Genomic DNA, 23,065 nt, shown 5'->3' with positions numbered 1-23,065 from the left:
GATTCATTTGTAGACGGCTTCTCATCAGCAAAGCTTCACCATATAGGTGCCTTGATAATTGATTCATTTGGAAATTGTTCCTGTCATAAGATTACGGGAGGAGCTTATTTTAGTCAAATCGTTACTCTGTAAGCAAATAAATACATGTAAAAAAGAAAAACGAAAGATAAGATGGAAAATTGCTACTTTTTTTTAATCTGAATGACATCAAAGTTACCACAGGCTCACACTGACATGGACCTCGGTGTCTTCTGCTTTCAGTGCCACCAAGGATGCACATCGAAAAGCCAGACATGTTCTCGGTCAACCCGTCCACGGTGCACCTGACCTGGAACCCAGCACGTGTTCCCTCCGCGACCAGCCAGCTGTCGCCCACCACCTACCGCGTGGAGGTCAGAGAGGACGGCACCTTCAACTGGGTGGAGAAAGCCTCCAACCTCACCGGTCTGGGCACCGACATCAAGTGTCTCAACCCTCTGGTCGACTACGCTTTCCGTGTCCGAGCCATCAATGATTTCGGCTGGAGCGAGGCCACCCTCCCTGTCTTCCTGCACAGGCCTATAGGTCAGTGCCTGTTGTGTCAGTGACAGTGGTTTGCTAACTGTGGTAGTTACGCCTGTGACAGCCCCTGTGGTATGTTACAGTGAAACCCCCCTTTTAAGACCCCCCTTTTTAAGACCCCCCTTTTTAAGACCCCCTTTTAAGACCCCCTTTTAAGACCCCCTTTTAAGACCCCCCTTTTAGGACTCCTTCCTTTTTAAGACCCTGTTTTCTCAAACTTCCTGTTCAAAACCTCTGTAAAATTACCCACATTCTAGAACTACCCCCGATTAACTCATTGTCTCCCAGGTACGGATATATCCGTACCCACTCATATGGCTCTATCTGACCTGGTACGGATATATCCATACACACAGTCACTTCAGTTGCTTCATGTAACGTCGATCTAATGCCTGCATTCCATCGTGTTGATACACAGTTTTCTACACAGTTACTACAATTCTGAGTTACCTGCTGCAGCACAGCTGGTCTCGGCTAAAAAAAACTTGGTCAACATAGGTGGGGTAGAAAGTGTAAAGACACGATTTGATTTTCTCCCATTTGTGGAGGTCTTCAAAGGCGGGTACGACTTTCTGTTGTTTCCCTTATCTTACGACTGTACTTTCTGTTGTTTCCCTTATCTTACGACTGTACTTTCTGTTGTTTCACTTATCTTACGACTGTACTTTCTGTTGTTTCCCTTATCTTACGACTGTACTTTCTGTTGTTTCACTTATCTTACGACTGTACTTTCTGTTGTTTCCCTTATCTTACGACTGTACTTTCTGTTGTTTCCCTTATCTTACGACTGTACTTTCTGTTGTTTCCTTTATCTTACGACTGTACTTTCTGTTGTTTCCCTTATCTTACGACTGTACTTTCTGTTGTTTCACTTATCTTACGACTGTACTTTCTGTTGTTTCACTTATCTTACGACTGTACTTTCTGTTGTTTCACTTATCTTACGACTGTACTTTCTGTTGTTTCACTTATCTTACGACTGTACTTTCTGTTGTTTCCCTTATCTTACGACTGTACTTTCTGTTGTTTCACTTATCTTACGACTGTACTTTCTGTTGTTTCCCTTATCTTACGACTGTACTTTCTGTTGTTTCACTTATCTTACGACTGTACTTTCTGTTGTTTCCCTTATCTTACGACTGTACTTTCTGTTGTTTCCTTTATCTTACGACTGTACTTTCTGTTGTTTCCCTTATCTTACGACTGTACTTTCTGTTGTTTCACTTATCTTACGACTGTACTTTCTGTTGTTTCCCTTATCTTACGACTGTACTTTCTGTTGTTTCACTTATCTTACGACTGTACTTTCTGTTGTTTCCCTTATCTTACGACTGTACTTTCTGTTGTTTCCCTTATCTTACGACTGTACTTTCTGTTGTTTCTCTTATCTTACGACTGTACTTTCTGTTGTTTCCCTTATCTTACGACTGTACTTTCTGTTGTTTCCCTTATCTTACCACTGTACTTTCTGTTGTTTCCCTTATCTTACGACTGTACTTTCTGTTGTTTCACTTATCTTACGACTGTACTTTCTGTTGTTTCACTTATCTTACGACTGTACTTTCTGTTGTTTCACTTATCTTACGACTGTACTTTCTGTTGTTTCACTTATCTTACGACTGTACTTTCTGTTGTTTCACTTATCTTACGACTGTACTTTCTGTTGTTTCACTTATCTTACGACTGTACTTTCTGTTGTTTCCCTTATCTTACGACTGTACTTTCTGTTGTTTCCCTTATCTTACGACTGTACTTTCTGTTGTTTCCCTTATCTTACGACTGTACTTTCTGTTGTTTCCCTTATCTTACGACTGTACTTTCTGTTGTTTCACTTATCTTACGACTGTACTTTCTGTTGTTTCACTTATCTTACGACTGTACTTTCTGTTGTTTCACTTATCTTACGACTGTACTTTCTGTTGTTTCCCTTATCTTACGACTGTACTTTCTGTTGTTTCCCTTATCTTACGACTGTACTTTCTGTTGTTTCCCTTAACTTACGACTGTACTTTCTTTTGTTTCCCTTATCTTACGACTGTACTTTCTGTTGTTTCCCTTATCTTACGACTGTACTTTCTGTTGTTTCCCTTATCTTACGACTGTACTTTCTGTTGTTTCACTTATCTTACGACTGTACTTTCTGTTGTTTCACTTATCTTACGACTGTACTTTCTGTTGTTTCACTTATCTTACGACTGTACTTTCTGTTGTTTCCCTTATCTTACGACTGTACTTTCTGTTGTTTCACTTATCTTACGACTGTACTTTCTGTTGTTTCCTTTATCTTACGACTGTACTTTCTGTTGTTTCACTTATCTTACGACTGTACTTTCTGTTGTTTCACTTATCTTACGACTGTACTTTCTGTTGTTTCACTTATCTTACGACTGTACTTTCTGTTGTTTCACTTGTGTGTGTGGGAACGGGGGGGGGGGGGGGGGGTGGGGGTACATTGTTGTCTGTGTACATGAATATCCTTGTCACTTGGCTGTTCTTATTTCCAGTGCACTGTGTGTGTGTGTGTGTGGGAATGGGGGGGTACATTGTTGTCTGTGTACAGTACATGAATATCTTGTCACTTAGCTGTCTGTGTACATGAATATCTTGTTACTTAGCTGTCTGTGTACATGAATATCTTTGTCACTTAGCTATCTGTGTACATGAATATCTTTGTCACTTAGCTGTCTGTGTACATGAATATCTTGTCACTTAGCTGTCTGTGTACATGAATATCTTTGTCACTTAGCTGTCTGTGTACATGAATATCTTGTCACTTAGCTGTCTGTGTACATGAATATCTTTGTCACTTATAGCTGTCTGTGTACATGAATATCTTGTCACTTAGCTGTCTGTGTACATGAATATCTTTGTCACTTAGCTGTCTGTGTACATGAATATCTTTGTCACTTAGCTGTCTGTGTACATGAATATCTTTGTCACTTATAGCTGTCTGTGTACATGAATATCTTGTCACTTAGCTGTCTGTGTACATGAATATCTTGTCACTTAGCTGTCTGTGTACATGAATATCTTGTCACTTAGCTGTCTGTGTACATGAATATCTTTGTCACTTAGCTGTCTGTGTACATGAATATCTTTGTCACTTAGCTGTCTGTGTACATGAATATCTTGTCACTTATCTGTCTGTGTACATGAATATCTTTGTCACTTAGCTGTCTGTGTACATGAATATCTTTGTCACTTAGCTGTCATGTGCATGTTTTATTTGATTTGTTTCTTGTATATTCTGCAACAGGTTTCATGTTTGTGAAACATTTTTATTGTTGTTTCAGACTTCACCTATGATGAACCAGATATCAACTGGGATTCCTTTAGTCCAACAGGTTGGTGTCTTGTTCCTTTAGTCCAACAAGTTGGTGTCTTGTTCCTTTAGTCCAACAGGTTGGTGTCTTGTTTCTTTAGTCCAACAGGTTGGTGTCAGTTGTTTATTTAATTTCCCAGTAGTAATTTAATGGGGTTGAGCAGCCTAGTGCCAGATTAATAAAGGGTATGCTTGCACTGACTGTTCTTTGGAGACTGATGCACGGAGATGCACGGAGATGCACGGAGGTTAAGCAGTCTTCCACTCCCTACCAAGGGTTAGGGCTGACTGATGCATGGAGGTTAAGCATAGTCTTCCACTCCCTACCAAGGGTTAGGGCTGACTGATGCACGGAGGTTAAGCATAGTCTTCCACTCCCTACCAAGGGTTAGGGCTGACTGATGCACGTAGGTTAAGCATAGTCTTCCACTCCCTACCAAGGGTTAGGGCTAACTGATGCACGGAGGTTAAGCAGTCTTCCACACCCTACCAAGGGTTAGGGCTGACTGATGCACGGAGGTTAAGCATTAAGTCTTCCACTCCCTACCAAGGGTGAGGGCTGACTGATGCACGGAGGTTAAGCATTAAGTCTTCCACTCCCTACCAAGGGTTAGGGCTGACTGATGCACGGAGGTTAAGCAGTCTTCCACTCCCTACCAAGGGTGAGGGCTGACTGATGCACGGAGGTTAAGCAGTCTTCCACTCCCTACCAAGGGTTAGGGCTGATGGTTTATCTTGGCTATCAAAGTTCTTCAATGCCATTTTGGTTTCAGTTTGTTTATTTTGGTATTCTGTAAACATTCTTGTGTAGGTTGTTTCCTTTCATATTGACTTGTTCTTGCTGCAACAACAACAAATTCTGGTTATCTGTGGGTGTGTGCGTGTGTCTTGCATGTTTTCTTGAAAATCTCGGAAGGGTCACAGTGCTTTTGAATTATGTGAGGTTCTTTTAAGTCATTTTCATTTTGTGTGGTCACATTTGGTTCTAACTGCTCACTGATTTTACGTGCTTACAGTTCCACCCCTTGTGGCCCCCCGGTTGCCGATCGACTCGCCACGCATCACTCCAGTTTCTCCCGCAGCGCTAAAACTGTCATGGCAGCCTGCTCGCATCCCTGCCTATGCTCGCAAGTCCCCCATCACCTACAGTGTTGAGATGAGGGACCTCACAGGTCACGCCTGGAGCCCAGTCAGCAGCAAGCTCACCGACACTTCCTTTCAGGTCAGTTTACGTTATGAACGGCAGAGTTATGAAAAGGTGTGTGTGGGGGGGGGGGGGGGGGGGGAGTGGTTAGGAAAATCCTGTAATCTGTTGAGAAATCTGACTGGTCAAGCCTAGAGCACGGTTGCCAGCAAGCTTACCGACATTTCGTAGAGTGGCAGAGGTATTAATAGGGGTGGTGAAGAAAATTCTGTTATCTGTCGTCAACCTTTAAGAGTTAAGATTATGAGTGACATAGATATGAGAAGGGATGGTAAAGGAAATTCTGTTATCTGTCGTCAACCTTTAAGAGTTAAGATTATGAGTGACATAGGTATGAGAAGGGATGGTAAAGGAAATTCTTTTATCTGTCGTCAACCTATAATTTTGAGTTGAGGGATCTGACTAGCCCAAAGCACGCTTGCTAGCAAGCTTCCTGACACTATGTTTCAGGTAAGAAAAAGGGCATTATGTTGCAAGTATAACGCTTTGTCTGTTCCTTTGAAAGCCTTGTCAGTTGAAAATATCTGACTCTTTTGTATTGCATTTTGAATTAAACTTGAAATAACTTTTTCTTGCTTCCAAGTCTGTGTCAGATTTATTCTCGCCTTGAGAATTGTTCATTTCGTTATTTCATACTTTTGATAACCAGGTGTCTGGCTTGGACCCAGTGCGTCCCTACCTGTTCCGTGTGAGAGCTGATAGTGAGTTTGGATCAAGCGAACCCACCCTACCTGCTGAGCTCAGCAGAACAAAGCGTAAGTATAGACACATTTATCTTGTTTTTCTCTCCAAATGTTGTCATATTATCTATTTCCTCAAAGAAACTCAAGAGATTGTGTCTTCAATACTCTTGTTCATCATATTTGTGACTGTTTATCTTTCAGTCATGAGCGACTGAGAAATGGAATGTTCTTTTCTTCCTTCAATGCCTATTGTATATTGATGCCTATTGTATATTGATGCCTATTGTATATTGATGCCTATTGTATATTGATGCCTATTGTATATTGATGCCTATTGTATATTGATGCCTATTGTATATTGATGCCTATTGTATATTGATGCCTATTGTATATTGATGCCTTTATGGTGTGTTGTGTAGCCACTGCATCACGCACCAGATCAGAATCTGTGGACAGACCGAGACCCACTGATGGAGACCTGGATTCCAGCAGGAGAGGCTCCTTCATTGACTCTATCACTACTGGAGGTTAGAATCAACGTTGGTTTTTTTTGGGGTTTTTTTTTTCGGGGGGGGGGGGGGGGGAGGAGGGATGTTGTGCTCATTTACTTAATGGTTAGTGTGTGTGTGTGTGTGTGCGTGTGTGTGTGTGTGTGTGTGTGTGTGTGTGTGTGTGTGTGTGTGTGTGTGTGTGTGTGTGTGTGTGTGTGTGTGTGTGTGTTTACAGTTATGTGTGTGTGTGTGTGTGTGTTTACAGTTATGTGTGTGACAGTGTGTGTGTGTGTTTACAGTTATGTGTGTGACAGTTTGTGTGTGTTTGTCTGTGCCTAATTGTCTTTTATCCCATGACCTGCCTCTTTGTCTCTGTTAGCTGTAGAGGGGATTATTCTGGATAATCCATCACAACCATATGGATTATCTATCACAACCGAGTCTCGATCTCACCTGTCATTGGTCATTGTCTTTGATCTCAGAGTACATTTGAATAATTTAGAGGTCATCTGCATATTTATCGTTAACTCGGGGACTACTTTTTTTCAGCAAAACGATTGAGATATTCTGCGGTATAAAAGTCGAACTGACGTTTGGCTAACGATCTACAAACATTATCATTGAAGAAATAAAGAAAACAACAAAGAATGTACATAATCTGTTTGGGTGAATAGAGTTGAGTGAAGATTATGAGTTGTCCGACGCGGTGAGACTGAGAGAGAGAGACAGAGAGCACGAGAGAGAGCAACAGAGACACACAGGGATTTAAGGCGCACAACTCTAGTAAAGTTGTCGTAACGAGGTACGCTTCATGGGCAACCGCTTAGATCAATCCCAACAGCATCTTGATTCAAAATCTTGAGCGACAAAATAAAACTTGCACTAAAACAGTATGTTTATAGTTTTGTTCATTTGTTATCGCTTTTAGAGCATTGATTGCTAAATATGGTTCAATAGAACAAGGCTGTCTCATCAGTCATCTGCTACAGATCTGTCGTCTGCTGCAGGATCTGTCGTTTGCTATACATGTAGTATCTTCGGCTCAAGTTGACCAGCATGGACATTGCCATTTTCAAAGTTGGTGATACTGTTAAAATAAAAGGTGGCGAAGAAGGTCGGATCTTGGACATACAGAGACCACTAGGCTACATGCGTTGCCGCATAAAAACAACTCGACAGTGGTGCGCCGTTTTCCCCCAGACAGATACCTAATGGCCTAAGACAACGACAGACATCAAAGTTAGGCTCACCTAAATCAGTAAGTGACGATTGAAGAAGTAGGTAATACAAATTTGAACACTGAAGCACAAAGGCTCGAATAAGCACAAACTCAGCAATCATCTTCATCGCTTGTAAAATCACACACGCGGTCTTTCGAATCCTGAACTCAGGTCAAAAATGAGTTACTTCCCTTCGGGTATCATTCTCTCCCGTCGCTAGCTGTGAAGCGAAGATTATCAGAATGCGGTCTTTTGCAGTTTTGACGAATGCCAGCTCAGATAACCGACTGAAACCGGCTGGTAACTGCACAGTATCAAATGCATTCAACGGCACAATCCTGGAAACAAAAAGACAAAAGGGGACTCGTTTCGCACATGAATATCATGACACGATTTTCGGTGGCAGAAGGTTTGATGAGCAGTAAACAGGCACTCGCAGAGTTTGTGTCAAAAAGTTCGGTTTTTTAATGAAAACGTCGGAGTAATGGGATAAAAAGCTTACACACCTCGTCCTGAATATCGTGCATATTTTCCCACGGGTCGATTTACAGGTATTACCGAGCCTCTGAAAATTGACTCTAGGGAAAATATGCACGCTATTCAGAACTCAGAGTGTGTAACCTATATGTATCATCAATTTTGTTTCAAATCATCTAGTCTTGCCTTAATTGTCACACTTGATATCATCCCATCTTCTCTCATCTCCTCTTTCTTATCTCAGCCTTTCTTGTCTCATCTCCTCTTTCTTATCTCATCCCATCTTCTCTCATCTCCTCTTTCTTATCTCAGCCTTTCTTGTCTCATCTCCTCTTTCTTATCTCATCCCATCTTCTCTCATCTCCTCTTTCTTATCTCATCCCATCTTGTCTCATCTCCTCTTTCTTATCTCATCCCATCTTCTCTCATCTCCTCTTTCTTATCTCATCCCATCTTGTCTCATCTCCTCTTTCTTATCTCAGCCTTTCTTGTCTCATCTCCTCTTTCTTATCTCAGCCTTTCTTGTCTCATCTCCTCTTTCTTATCTCATCCCATCTTGTCTCATCTCCTCTTTCTTATCTCAGCCTTTCTTGTCTCATCTCCTCTTTCTTATCTCAGCCTTTCTTGTCTCATCTCCTCTTTCTTATCTCAGCCTTTCTTGTCTCATCTCCTCTTTCTTATCTCAGCCTTTCTTGTCTCACCTTTTCTTTTCTCATCTTACCTCATCTTGTCCTAGCTGTCTTCCCTTGTCTTACGTCATTCGATTTTTCGTTGTTTGGGCTTGTCATATAATAAAAACAGACATATATACATGTGTCACAAAAGTGAAACTGACAAAATGGTGTGTTGCAATGGTGTCCTTAGTTCCACCTCGTGTGCCCACTGGGAGACCCACCATCTCCAACGCCACAGAGACCAGCCTGGTGCTGTCCTGGCCCGCTGCACGTCTGCCCGCTTACCTCAAGAACACAAAGCTCGACTACATCATCGAGTCTCGTGAGGGTACCAGTCGTCTGTGGAACGTCTTGGCCGAGAATGTCACTGACACCTCGTACAAGGTATGATAAGAATATGCTTGACGTCGGGTTGCTCATATACACGAGACTAAAATATGCAGCACTTACTGGACAATTCCATTCACTGATCAATCCATGGCTTGAGCAAAATTAGACTGTATATTGACATCCTTCCTTTGACATAAAACATGCCCAGTCTAGTCTTTTAAAGAAATGGATGATACTTTAAAGAAAAATGTCAGTAGATTTCACTCTAAAAAGAGAAATGGAGTACATATATGCACCTTCAAAAGAAAGAGGAAGTATTTAAGTTGGTGTAATTTGAATGGATGTCAAGCAGTGATGAGCAACAATTTTCAAGCTTATAGTCTGAACTGCTTATCACAAGCAATATGCTGTGACAGCGAAGGCTGCTAGAAGGGTTTAATATTTTCAAAACAGCTTTTAAAAAACTTTGTTGCAAAATGCGCCTTGTCCTGTGGATCCAAAATGTAACAAGATTGCAGCAAGAGCCATTAAATTACATATTCTTACTCCGAATCACATATAAGCATTGACGCAGTCAGAGATGCTAAGGTCCTGAAAATCGCTACCCGTCTAACAGTCAAAGGGAAGCAACCCCACAAACAAAAAAGTGTAAGTGGAAGCGTAGCTAGGGACGCTAGCCGTGGGGGTTACCTCCCCTTGGAGTGACCTACGTCACTACCGCTTCCCGAGCACGTGATAGAACTCATACGACTATTTTCACTCAGAGGAGAAGGTCGCTTTTTCTATCGCTCTCGTGGCTGTCTGCTTGGTGTTTGCCAGGCTCCCATCGGTCACGTTTTTCACCCGTCTACTCGCTGGCTGCTTCATAACTGGTGAAATCTTTCCAGTTAGTCTTTTGACTAGCGTTTTTTATGTTGTTCGTGCTACTGAATTTCTTCTGTCCTGTTGGACTTTGATTTTCGGTAGTCTGTTGTTCTTTTAGCTACCTTTGGGTAGTTATTTTGACTAGTGTTAGTAGTTACTTTCTGCTGATTTACGTCTTTTGGGACGCTATTTCGGGTTGCCCGGAAGGCGTAACTCATGAAGCTTAGGGTCAGTTTCTTTCAGGTCTCAACTAGACTTGAGGAGATAAGGACTTTTTATAAGCTGACCTTATCTGGGTGGTTTTTACCATCATTAGGCAAATCCATGAGTGGTTATAAACAAGGGGGGGGGGGGGGCGCAGTCAGCCCTTCCTCCAGTACCTGCCAGAGGTCACTATTCTAGATCTCTGGCATCGACTTTAGCAGTCCTCTGCTCAGGAGGATGCTATGATGTTCTATGAACGGTTTCTTTGAAGACAGACTACGTTTCATCATTTTTGCGAAACGTCGTTGGGACTAACAGGACATTCTTCTTCCTACGCCCGGCCTGCGGCAAGCAGAAGCGGGCAAGTCCTCTTCAGAGATATTTTATGTTCCCACCACCTTGTTGGAGTTATCTGCTTATATGTGATTCGGAGTAAGAATATGTAATTTAATCGAAAATTTTTAAGTAAATTTTCATTTGATTAATATACTTACCCGAATCACATAGGTAATTCCCTCCCACCTTCCCCGCATTATAGTTTCTAAGTATTCTATAAGTCGTATGAGTTCTATCACGTGCTCGGGAAGCGGTAGTGACGTAGGTCACTCCAAGGGGAGGTAACCCCCACGGCTAGCGTCCCTAGCTACGCTTCCACTTACACTTTTTTGTTTGTGGGGTTGCTTCCCTTTGACTGTTAGACGGGTAGCGATTTTCAGGACCTTAGCATCTCTGACAGCGTCAATGCTTATATGTGATTTGGGTAAGTATATTAATCAAATGAAAATTTACTTAAAAATTTTCTAATTAAACCCTGCTTAGGAATCTGTGCAATGTTACTGTCACGTTTCATAGATCACAAAAGGTGATTATGAACGGTCAATTACTGCTGACTGACTATCCACACCACGATCCACTCTCGCAGTCACACAAAAAAGATAGAATCAACAAAAGTGTAAGTTTCAGACGCCTGTTTATATACGATCTCGCCACCTCCCTCGATACCTCACTTCAAACGTTGTTCTTACGTCAAAGACGTAAGGAAAGTAACTGACAAAAATGCCAGTTAAAGTTTATTAAATGATAATAACACGCTGATCTCGTGTAAAGACAGGAAAGTTAGCTGTTATGCCAAAAGCGCTAGTTAATGCAGGTGTCACACACCCCACGTTATCACCACTCAAATGAAATCACAAATATGAAAGATGACTAGGTGGTATATAGGGTGCAATGAACATGGTGCACTTAGCTTTTAGCCACTGAGTGGGCGACCCGTAAATAGTCTATCTCCACAACTGCTCCGTTGATTGTAGTGCCGGTTGGTGTTGAACGAAGCAGGGAATAGTGGAGATATCAGGCGCCTCACTCAGTCGCTGAAGGTCCTCCCCGTAGTTACCAGAAATGGTAAGAAGTGTAAAGTGGTAGGACGATGACAGCAACAGCAAATCACCAGGTTACCAGGTTACAGCATACGGATGTTCCGGTTACAGCATACCCGCAACACCGCACTCCCACAAAGATAAGTAGGCTGCAACATAAAGCATCGGTGCACTAAACATGCCACGCAACCCTTCACACTCCACCTTTAAACACGTCACCCTTCATATTTCATAGAGCACGTGGCCTGCACAACGAACTTTTAAAACAACAAATCAGCCATTTTCCCTCCTTCTCTCCATATCTGCAAAAAAACATATACAGATTATACTTTTAGCGTCACAAAGAGCATATTATGCGCTATCCTGGAGAGAACAACAGAGAGTATTTCATTCCACAAACATTGACTCGTCAAACAGCGTTTAATAATGATTTATTACCTCAACAGCCTATGAATGTGCAGCTCTCCTCAAGCGAATCCGCTTCCTTGTATGGCTTTCGCCCGTCGACGAATTAGTTGCCACAACCCTTGTACTGAGTTTTCTTCTGCGTTGAAATCCTCCAACACCCAGTCAAGAAACACCTGACGACCTCGTCGTTAGAAACATAATTTTGCAGCGAAAGGCGGTCACTCCTCCGTTCTCCTAAGAGCCCTGCTGGACATGCAGAACAGGCACGTTGACGTACAAAAATGTCACCACGTGTTGAAAAACCGTGAACTCTTAGACGAGAAAGTAAATGCCGAATGGGCATGTTTGAATGTCTCCTCGAAGCTCGTCGAAAACATCAATCAATCAATCAATATGAGGCTGATATCGCGCGTATTCCGTGGGTACAGTTCTAAGCGCAGGGATTTATTTATTTATTTATTTAAAAGAAAAAAAATTATGCAATTTATATCGCGCACATATTCAAGGCGCAGGGATTTATTTATGCCGTGTGAGATGGAATGTTTTTACACAATACATCACGCATTCACATCGGCCAGCAGATCGTAGCCATTTCGGCGCATATCCTACTTTTCACGGCCTATTATTCCAAGTCACACGGGTATTTTGGTGGACATTTTTATCTATGCCTATACAATTTTGCCAGGAAAGACCCTTTTGTCAATCGTGGGATCTTTAACGTGCACATCCCAATGTAGTGTACACGAAAGGACCTCGGTTTTTCGTCTCATCCGAAAGACTTGCACTTGAACCCACCACCTGGGAGGGTAGGAAAGGGGGGAGAAAATTGCTAACGCCCTGACCCAGGGTCGAACTCGCAACCTCTCGCTTCCTAAGAGCCCTACTGGACATGCAGAACAGGCACGTTGACATAAAAAATGTCACCACGTGTTGAAAAACCGTCAACTCTTAGACGAGGAAACAGCCTTATCGCCTCAAAGTAAATGCCGAATGGGCATGTTTCAATGCCTCCTTCACATGACTCCAGCGACCAATCGCTATCGTCACAAGTCTATGCAGTTTTAGGTGATTTTGCTAAGCCAGCAAAATCCCGCACGTGGAAACCTTGTACACAATATCACGCCTCGCACCCCTAGCTTAGGCGTGGAGATAAAACGTATTTCACGTGCTAAGCTCAGTCAGCAGAAAATCCTCCAGTAGCAATAAGCACAGGCGCTTTTCATCGCAATTTCGGAAAGGCAACCCACAGAGTGTTTCTTTCCCAATCCATATCACCAAACCGTGACAGTTACACGGTTGAAACACCCTTGCACCATATTGTGACTGTACATTTCTCTGCTCTAGGTCACAGGCTTGCACCATATTGTGACTGAACATTTCTCTGCTGCAGGTCACAGGCTTGCACCATATTGTGACTGTACATTTCTCTGCTGCAGGTCACAGGCTTGCACCATATTGTGACTGTACATTTCTCTGCTCTAGGTCACAGGCTTGCACCATATTGTGACTGTACATTTCTCTGCTCTAGGTCACAGGCTTGCACCATATTGTGACTGTACATTTCTCTGCTGCAGGTCACAGGCTTGCACCATATTGTGACTGTACATGTCCCTGCTCTCGGTAACAGGCTTGCACCATATTGTGACTGTACATTTCTCTGCTCTCGGTCACAGGCTTGCACCATATTGTGACTGTACATTTCTCTGCTCTAGGTCACAGGCTTGCACCATATTGTGACTGTACATTTCTCTGCTGCAGGTCACAGGCTTGCACCATATTGTGACTGTACATTTCTCTGCTGCAGGTCACAGGCTTGCACCATATTGTGACTGTACATTTCTCTGCTCTTGGTTACAGGCTTGGACCATATTGTGACTGTACATTTCTCTGCTCTAGGTCACAGGCTTGCACCATATTGTGACTGTACATTTCTCTGCTCTAGGTCACAGGCTTGCACCATATTGTGACTGTACATTTCTCTGCTCTAGGTCACAGGCTTGCACCATATTGTGACTGTACATTTCTCTGCTCTAAGTCACAGGCTTCGACCATATTGTGACTGTACATTTCTCTGCTCTGGGTCACAGGCTTGGACCATATTGTGACTGTACATTTCTCTGCTCTAGGTCACAGGCTTGTACCATATTGTGACTGTACATTTCTCTGCTCTAGGTCACAGGCTTGCACCATATTGTGACTGTACATCTCTCTGCTCTAGGTCACAGGCTTGGATCATATTGTGACTGTACATTTCTGTGCTGCAGGTCACAGGCTTGGACCATATTGTGACTGTACATGTCTGTGCTGCAGGTCACAGGCTTGGACCATATTGTGACTGTACATTTCTCTGCTCTAGGTCACAGGCTTGGACCATATTGTGACTATACATTTCTGTGCTGCAGGTCACAGGCTTGGACCATATTGTGACTGTACATGCCTGTGCTGCAGGTCACGGGCTTGGACCCTTGCATCATATTGTGACTACATTTCTCTGCTGCAGGTCACAGGCTTGCACCATATTGTGACTGTACATTTCTCTGCTGCAGGTCACAGGCTTGGACCATATTGTGACTGTACATGTCTGTGCTGCAGGTCACAGGCTTGGACCATACTGTGACTGTACATTTCTGTGCTGCAGGTCACAGGCTCGGACCCTTGCACCATATTGTGACTGTACATTTCTCTGCTGCAGGTCACAGGCTTGGACCATACTGTGACTGTACATGTCTGTGCTGCAGGTCACAGGCTTGGACCATACTGTGACTGTACATGTCTGTGCTGCAGGTCACAGGGTTGGACCCTTGCACCATATTGTGACTGTACATTTCTCTGCTGCAGGTCACAGGCTTGGACCATACTGTGACTAAACATGTCTGTGCTCTAGGTCACAGGCTTGGACCCTTGCACCATATTTTGACTGTACATTTCTCTGCTCTAGGTCACAGGCTTGGACCCTTGCATCATATTGTGACTGTACATTTCTCTGCTCTAGGTCACAGGCTTGTACCATATTGTGACTGTACATTTCTCTGCTCTAGGTCACAGGCTTGTACCATATTGTGACTGTACATTTCTCTGCTCTAGGTCACAGGCTTGTACCATATTGTGACTGTACATTTCTCTGCTCTAGGTCACAGGCTTGCACCATATTGTGACTGTACATTTCTCTGCTGCAGGTCACAGGCTTGCACCATATTGTGACTGTACATTTCTCTGCTCTAGGTCACAGGCTTGTACCATATTGTGACTGTACATTTCTCTGCTCTAGGTCACAGGCTTGCACCATATTGTGACTGTACATGTCTGTGCTGCAGGTCACAGGCTTGCACCATATTGTGACTGTACATTTCTCTGCTCTAGGTCACAGGCTTGCACCATATTGTGTACATGTCTGTGCTGCAGGTCACAGGCTTGCACCATATTGTGACTGTACATGTCTGTGCTGCAGGTCACAGGCTTGCACCCTTGCACCATATTGTGACTGTACATGTCTGTGCTGCAGGTCACAGGCTTGAACCATATTGTGACTGTACATGTCTCTGCTGCAGGTCACATGCTTGCACCATATTGTGACTGTACATGTCTGTGCTGCAGGTCACAGGCTTGCACCATATTATTACTGTACATATCTGTGCTGCAGGTCACAGGCTTGGACCCTGAGGAAGACTACATGTTCAGGGTGCGTTCCCACAACGAGTCGGGCACCAGCGAACCCACTCTGCCAGCTACGCTTGAGCGCCCCAAGAAGAAAGCACCCACACCTCAGAGACGCGGCAGCTCAGTGGAGAGGCGATCGCTTGATCGACGAAGCCAGGATCGCATGAGTGAGAGACGTAGTATGTCGAGGGCCAGCGTGGATCGCAGGTCTGAGTCACGTCTTGGGCGTGAAGGAAGGAAAGACGGGGAGGAGCCGGACACTTTGCCTGGAATGACACCAGAAGATTTTCGTAAGTGGAGCATTCCTGTGGAATGAATGTTGTATGTTTTTTATTTAGGGGGATGAGGTGGTTGAAGGAAGGATATGTGTTTCTGTTTCTGTGTTGACAGCAGAGATTCAGTGAAGCATATTTTTGAAGAGATAGTTACAATGGGGTTACATTTTTAAGAACAGGAACGGCATTGAGTTTATAGAATGGGCATTAATAATATATGATTCACTGAAGATACTGTCTCCACTGAAGAGTATAGAGGCTGTGTGCATGAGCAAAAATCAGATTCCTTGTTTTTTTATTTTATCTCATCATTATAAATGTTTTACAAGCCATCTTGAAAAATATGCTCTGCTTAAACTTTCTAGTTGAAAGTAAAGACGAGTACTAACACACTGTACATAATTATGAGAGGCTGGCAGATTTTCCCTACAATGACAATCAAAGCTGATACAGTACCTGAATCGTAATGCACAGTGAAAGAGGATGACTTTACACTGTGTCTTTCTGTGGTCACAGCTCTTGCCCCCGAGTTCTCCCGTCTTGACAAGGATGACTTTACACTGTGTCTTTCTGTGGTCACAGCTCTTGCCCCCGAGTTCTCCCGTCTTGACAAGAATGACTTTACACTGTGTCTTTCTGTGGTCACAGCTCTTGCCCCCGAGTTCTCCCGTCTTGACAAGGAGGACGTGCAGTACGGGGTCGAGTCCCACCCTATGACCATCTCGCTACAGCTGCGTGGGTACCCCCCACCCCAGGTCACCTGGTACCACCAGGGCAAGAAGCTGGAGCTGGGAGATCGCTACGACACCTACGTCACTCCCACAGGTACGCTGATTCCTCCCTTTTGTTTGCACTCTTTGGTTTTCCTTGTTGGTGAAACCGTCCATGACTGAGAAGAAAGTCAAAATTGATGTCGCAGGTAAAACGTGTGTTAAGCTCGCTGGATTCAGAGTATCTGTCTGTTTAGTCATCTAACCATCTGGGGCGAGATGCATAAAAAAAGTTACAAACCGGGTGGGAGCCAGCCGTGGTGCTGTAATTGTTGAAATTTTCGATTTGTTGTGATTTCAACGAATCAGATCCCACGGTCTGATCTCTCCCATTTGGGTGGCACCCACTTTTGGCTCGTGCACCACGGTCTGATCTCTCCCATTTGGGTGGCACCCACTTTAGGCTCGTGCACCTCGGTCTGATCTCTCCCATTGGGTGGCACCCACTTTAGGCTTGTGCACCTCGGTCTGATCTCTCCCATTTGGGTGGCACCCACTTTAGGCTCGTGCACCATGGTCTGATCTCTCCCATTTGGGTGGCACCCACTTTAGGCTCGTGCACCTCGGTCTGATCTCTCCCATTGGGTGGCACCCACTTTAGACTCGTGCACCACGGTCTGATCTCTCCCATTTGGGTGGCACCCACTTTAGGCTCGTGCACCACGGTCTGATCTCTCCCATTTGGGTGGCACCCACTTTTGGCTCGTGCACCACGGTCTGATCTCTCCCATTTGGGTGGCACCCACTTTAGGCTCGTGCACCTCGGTCTGATCTCTCCCATTTGGGTGGCACCCACTTTAGGCTCGTGCACCTCGGTCTGATCTCTCCCATTGGGTGGCACCCACTTTAGGCTTGTGCACCTCGATCTGATCTCTCCTATTTGGGTGGCACCCACTTTAGGCTTGTGCACCACGGTCTGATCTCTCCCATTTGGGTGGCACCCACTTTAGACTCGTGCACCACGGTCTGACCTCTCTCATCTGGGTGGCACCCACTTTAGGCTTGTGCACAACGGTCTGATCTCTCCCTTTTGGGTGGCACCCACTTTAGGCTCGTGCACCTCGGTCTGATCTCTCCCATTTGGGTGGCACCCACTTTAGGCTCGTGCACATCGGTCTGATCTCTCCCATTTGGGTGGCCCCCACTTTAGGCTCGTGCACATCGGTCTGATCTCTCCCATTTGGGTGGCACCCACTTTAGGCTCGTGCACCTCGGTCTGATCTCTCCCATTTGGGTGGCACCCACTTTAGGCTCGTGCACCTCGGTCTGATCTCTCCCATTTGGGTGGCACCCACTTTAGACTCGTGCACCTCGGTCTGATCTCTCCCATTTGGGTGGCACCCACTTTAGACTCGTGCACCTCGGTCTGATCTCTCCCATTTGGGTGGCACCCACTTTAGACTCGTGCACCATGGTCTGATCTCTCCCATTTGGGTGGCACCCACTTTAGACTCGTGCACCACGGTCTGATCTCTCCCATTTGGGTGGCACCCACTTTACACTCGTGCACCTCGGTCTGATCTCTCCCATTTGGGTGGCACCCACTTTAGACTCGTGCACCACGGTCTGATCTCTCCCATTTGGGTGGCACCCACTTTAGACTCGTGCACCATGGTCTGATCTCTCCCATTTGGGTGGCACCCACTTTAGACTCGTGCACCACGGTCTGATCTCTCCCATTTGGGTGGCACCCACTTTACACTCGTGCACCTCGGTCTGATCTCTCCCATTTGGGTGGCACCCACTTTAGACTCGTGCACCACGGTCTGATCTCTCCCATTTGGGTGGCACCCACTTTAGACTCGTGCACCTCGGTCTGATCTCTCCCATTTGGGTGGCACCCACTTTAGACTCGTGCACCATGGTCTGATCTCTCCCATTTGGGAGGCACCCACTTTAGGCTCGTGCACCACGGTCTGATCTCTCCCATTTGGGTGGCACCCACTTTAGACTTGTTCACCTCAGTCTGATCTCTCCCATTTGGGTGGCACCCACTTTAGACTCGTGCACCACGGTCTGATCTCTCCCATTTGGGTGGCACCCACTTTAGACTCGTGCGCCACGGTCTGATCTCTCCCATTTGGGTGGCTCCCACTTTAGGCTCGTGCACCACGGTCTGATCTCTCCCATCTGGGTGGCAACCACTTTAGGCTCGTGCACCACGGTCTGATCTCTCCCATTTGGGTGGCACCCACTTTAGGCTCGTGCACCTCGGTCTGATCTCTCCCATCTGGGTGGCACCCACTTTAAGCTCATGCACCACGGTCTGATCTCTCCCATCTGGGTGGCACCCACTTTAAGCTCATGCACCACGGTCTGATCTCTCCCATCTGGGTGGCACCCACTTTAGGCTCGTGCACCACGGTCTGATCTCTCCCATCTGGGTGGCATCCACTTTAAGCTCATGCACCACGGTCTGATCTCTCCCATTTGGGTGGCACCCACTTTAGACTCGTGCACCACGGTCTGATCTCTCCCATTTGGGTGGCACCCACTTTAGACTCGTGCACCATGGTCTGATCTCTCCCATTTGGGTGGCACCCACTTTAGACTCGTGCACCACGGTCTGATCTCTCCCATTTGGGTGGCACCCACTTTACACTCGTGCACCTCGGTCTGATCTCTCCCATTTGGGTGGCACCCACTTTAGACTCGTGCACCACGGTCTGATCTCTCCCATTTGGGTGGCACCCACTTTAGACTCGTGCACCTCGGTCTGATCTCTCCCATTTGGGTGGCACCCACTTTAGACTCGTGCACCATGGTCTGATCTCTCCCATTTGGGAGGCACCCACTTTAGGCTCGTGCACCACGGTCTGATCTCTCCCATTTGGGTGGCACCCACTTTAGACTTGTTCACCTCAGTCTGATCTCTCCCATTTGGGTGGCACCCACTTTAGACTCGTGCACCACGGTCTGATCTCTCCCATTTGGGTGGCACCCACTTTAGACTCGTGCGCCACGGTCTGATCTCTCCCATTTGGGTGGCTCCCACTTTAGGCTCGTGCACCACGGTCTGATCTCTCCCATCTGGGTGGCAACCACTTTAGGCTCGTGCACCACGGTCTGATCTCTCCCATTTGGGTGGCACCCACTTTAGGCTCGTGCACCTCGGTCTGATCTCTCCCATCTGGGTGGCACCCACTTTAAGCTCATGCACCACGGTCTGATCTCTCCCATCTGGGTGGCACCCACTTTAAGCTCATGCACCACGGTCTGATCTCTCCCATCTGGGTGGCACCCACTTTAGGCTCGTGCACCACGGTCTGATCTCTCCCATCTGGGTGGCATCCACTTTAAGCTCATGCACCACGGTCTGATCTCTCCCATTTGGGTGGCACCCACTTTAGACTCGTGCACCTCGGTCTGATCTCTCCCATTGGGTGGCACCCACTTTAGGCTTGTGCACCTCGATCTGATCTCTCCCATTTGGGTGGCACCCACTTTAGGCTCGTGCACCACGGTCCTTGCCTCCAAAGACGGAGTACAGCTGCCAATATGGCAGGGTTTATTTAAAACGATTGAACGTGTAATTTTCTCCTCTGGATGACTGAGTCACTGTGTCTGTATCAAGTGGCTGAGTGAGTGCTAAGCGTGGGTACGCTCAACAACAGCTATCTAACTACCTAGCCACACTTCCCCTGATGTCAGATTTTATCTGCTCAAGGTTGTGGGATGTTATGTATACCTTTGATAATGGTTACATTTCAGTGTGGGATCTTTGTGTATGAATGGTACTTTTTGACACTGTGATGCTATTTTGAGAAATATGTTTTGTACGGAATGATGATTATGTAGCCAAGTGAACCAACATGCTTTGTGTTTGCTCTATCAGTACTTACAAGACAGTGTTTTGTGTGCAGGTCAAGTGTTCCTGGAGTTCCTTAACATGGGCTGGCAGGATATGGGAGACTACAAGTGTGTGGCTGAGAATGAACAGGGCACTGCTGAGAAGACAGTCAAAGTTGATGTCGCAGGTAATGTTCTTCTCCCTCCGTCCGTTCTGTCTTTTCAATGGCTATTTGGAATAAATGGTCACATTCATTCTAGTGAAGAGAGAAAGACAGAAGGCATAAAAGGAAAAAAGTCAGAAAGAAGGTAAGAAAGAAAGTAAGAAAGAAAGACACTATTGCACATTTTCTTAAGCATTGTTGCACATTCACACCAAAAAAAACTTTAAAAAACGCACACACACAAATATGAATTGTTACACATTTATTAAAACAGTTTTCAGCATCTTCTCAAGATTTTTTTGTAATGAAACACTACACAGGTTCTGTTCTTCTTTCAGATCCACCAACCTTCATTGAACCAGTGCACGACGTCAAGATACCCGAACGCAGCCAGGCAGTCCTCACTTGCGCCGTGGATGGCATCCCATACCCCACCGTCCGTTTCATGCGAGACTGGAGGCCGCTGACCGACACGTCACGCCTGCTGGTCACCAACGATGCGGCACACCCTGAGCGATGGACCTTGACCATCAGCGATGCCATCCCAGCAGATTCAGGCAGCTACATGTGCGTGGCGGAAAACCCGGCCGGAAAAATCTTCTGCACGGCCAGAGTGACTGTGGATGGTAGGAGATTTTTGGCTGCTTTTTTAAGTTTTGGCTGCTTTTTTGATTTTGCTGCAAGAGTAGGTGTGGGTAGTGATGACTGTTGTTGTTGCAGTCAAGGACTGTTGCAATAGACCCTATCGGTATTCCAAGCTCTCGTGATCTCTCGCAAACTTCAGAGCATAGCAAAGCATGCGGTACAGCGATCTCGTGCGAGCTGCACAAGCCAAAGTTCGAAGTTCTCGCGATGTTCAAAGCATAACAAAGAGCGTGTCTCGCGAGAGCTGCTCAGATACCGAAAAGGTCTATTCTTATCTCTGTCTGTCTGTCTGTCTGTCTGTCTGTCTGTCTGTCTCTCCTTTGTTTGTTTGTCTCTCTTTCCCTTTCGTTTGTCTGTTTGTCTTTGTGGGTATCGTTTGTGTGCATGCACGTTCTCAGTATTTGTCCAAATTGTCTCTGTAGTTACACTAGTCTCTGTAGTTACAAGTCTCTGTAGTTACAAGTCTCTGTAGTTACACTAGTCTCTGTAGTTACAAGTCTCTGTAGTTACAAGTCTCTGTAGTTATACAAGTCTCTGTAGTTACAAGTCTCTGTAGTTACAAGTCTCTGTAGTTACACTAGTCTCTGTAGTTACAAGTCTCTGTAGTTACAAGTCTCTGTAGTTATACAAGTCTCTGTAGTTACAAGTCTCTGTAGTTACAAGTCTCTGTAGTTATACAAGTCTCTGTAGTTACAAGTCTCTGTAGTTACACTAGTCTCTGTAGTTACACTAGTCTCTGTAGTTATACAAGTCTCTGTAGTTATACAAGTCTCTGTAGTTACAAGTCTCTGTAGTTACAAGTCTCTGTAGTTATACAAGTCTCTGTAGTTACACTAGTCTCTGTAGTTACAAGTCTCTGTAGTTACAAGTCTCTGTAGTTACAAGTCTCTGTAGTTACAAGTCTCTGTAGTTATACAAGTCTCTGTAGTTATACAAGTCTCTGTAGTTACAAGTCTCTGTAGTTACAAGTCTCTGTAGTTACAAGTCTCTGTAGTTACAAGTCTCTGTAGTTACAAGTCTCTGTAGTTACAAGTCTCTGTAGTTACAAGTCTCTGTAGTTATACAAGTCTCTGTAGTTACAAGTCTCTGTAGTTACACTAGTCTCTGTAGTTACACTAGTCTCTGTAGTTATACAAGTCTCTGTAGTTACAAGTCTCTGTAGTTACAAGTCTCTGTAGTTACAAGTCTCTGTAGTTATACAAGTCTCTGTAGTTATACAAGTCTCTGTAGTTACAAGTCTCTGTAGTTACAAGTCTCTGTAGTTACAAGTCTCTGTAGTTACAAGTCTCTGTAGTTACAAGTCTCTGTAGTTACAAGTCTCTGTAGTTATACAAGTCTCTGTAGTTACAAGTCTCTGTAGTTACAAGTCTCTGTAGTTATACAAGTCTCTGTAGTTACAAGTCTCTGTAGTTACAAGTCTCTGTAGTTACAAGTCTCTGTAGTTACAAGTCTCTGTAGTTATACAAGTCTCTGTAGTTACAAGTCTCTGTAGTTACAAGTCTCTGTAGTTACAAGTCTCTGTAGTTAGAAGAAATGTTTTTACTTCTTTGTTTGCTTATTTTTAACTGGATATGTTAATTGTGTTTGTATGTTGAAAAGAGGTTCAGGTATTAAGTACACCTATTGTCTAAATTGCCACTGGTTTGTATATATTATGTGCTTTAGTTTTGTTGAGTTGTGATGAAATTTGGGGGCTTTGGTTCACAATACCATTCAGAACAATGTCAAAGTTATACCCAAAACACTTGCAGTTAACTTATGTACTTGCTGTAAAAAGCCAAGAAAATGTCTTCCTGTACAGGATTTGCCAACATTCATACATTTTGTGTTTTAGATGTTGCTGCAAGTGTTACAGTGGATTACATTTTGTGTTTTAGATGTTGCTGCAAGTGTTACAGTGGATTACATTTTGTGTTTTAGATGTTGCTGCAAGTGTTACAGTGGATTACAT

At 44.7% G+C, this 23,065-nt stretch overlaps 1 protein-coding gene across 4 annotated transcripts in view; it reads left to right on the top strand.

Moving 5' to 3' along the window:
- Positions 1–23,065, top strand: part of LOC138960402 (obscurin-like) — a 228,546-nt gene that overhangs the window by 176,681 nt on the left and 28,800 nt on the right. For all 4 annotated transcript variants that reach the window (XM_070332306.1, XM_070332305.1, XM_070332307.1 and 1 more), the window contains 10 exons: positions 262–564; positions 3,855–3,905; positions 4,900–5,105; positions 5,737–5,842; positions 6,190–6,297; positions 8,823–9,016; positions 15,455–15,761; positions 16,395–16,571; positions 20,380–20,493; positions 20,808–21,095. In XM_070332306.1, coding sequence (XP_070188407.1) covers positions 262–564; positions 3,855–3,905; positions 4,900–5,105; positions 5,737–5,842; positions 6,190–6,297; positions 8,823–9,016; positions 15,455–15,761; positions 16,395–16,571; positions 20,380–20,493; positions 20,808–21,095 — 1,854 coding nt within the window. The remainder of the gene's footprint in view (positions 1–261; positions 565–3,854; positions 3,906–4,899; positions 5,106–5,736; positions 5,843–6,189; positions 6,298–8,822; positions 9,017–15,454; positions 15,762–16,394; positions 16,572–20,379; positions 20,494–20,807; positions 21,096–23,065) is intronic.

This window comes from Littorina saxatilis, linkage group LG2 (genome assembly GCF_037325665.1).
Source record: "Littorina saxatilis isolate snail1 linkage group LG2, US_GU_Lsax_2.0, whole genome shotgun sequence".
Classification (NCBI taxonomy): Eukaryota; Metazoa; Mollusca; class Gastropoda; order Littorinimorpha; family Littorinidae; genus Littorina; species Littorina saxatilis.
The sequence above is the reverse complement of the archived record's forward strand: the minus strand, read 5'-3'. Positions and strand labels throughout refer to the sequence as shown.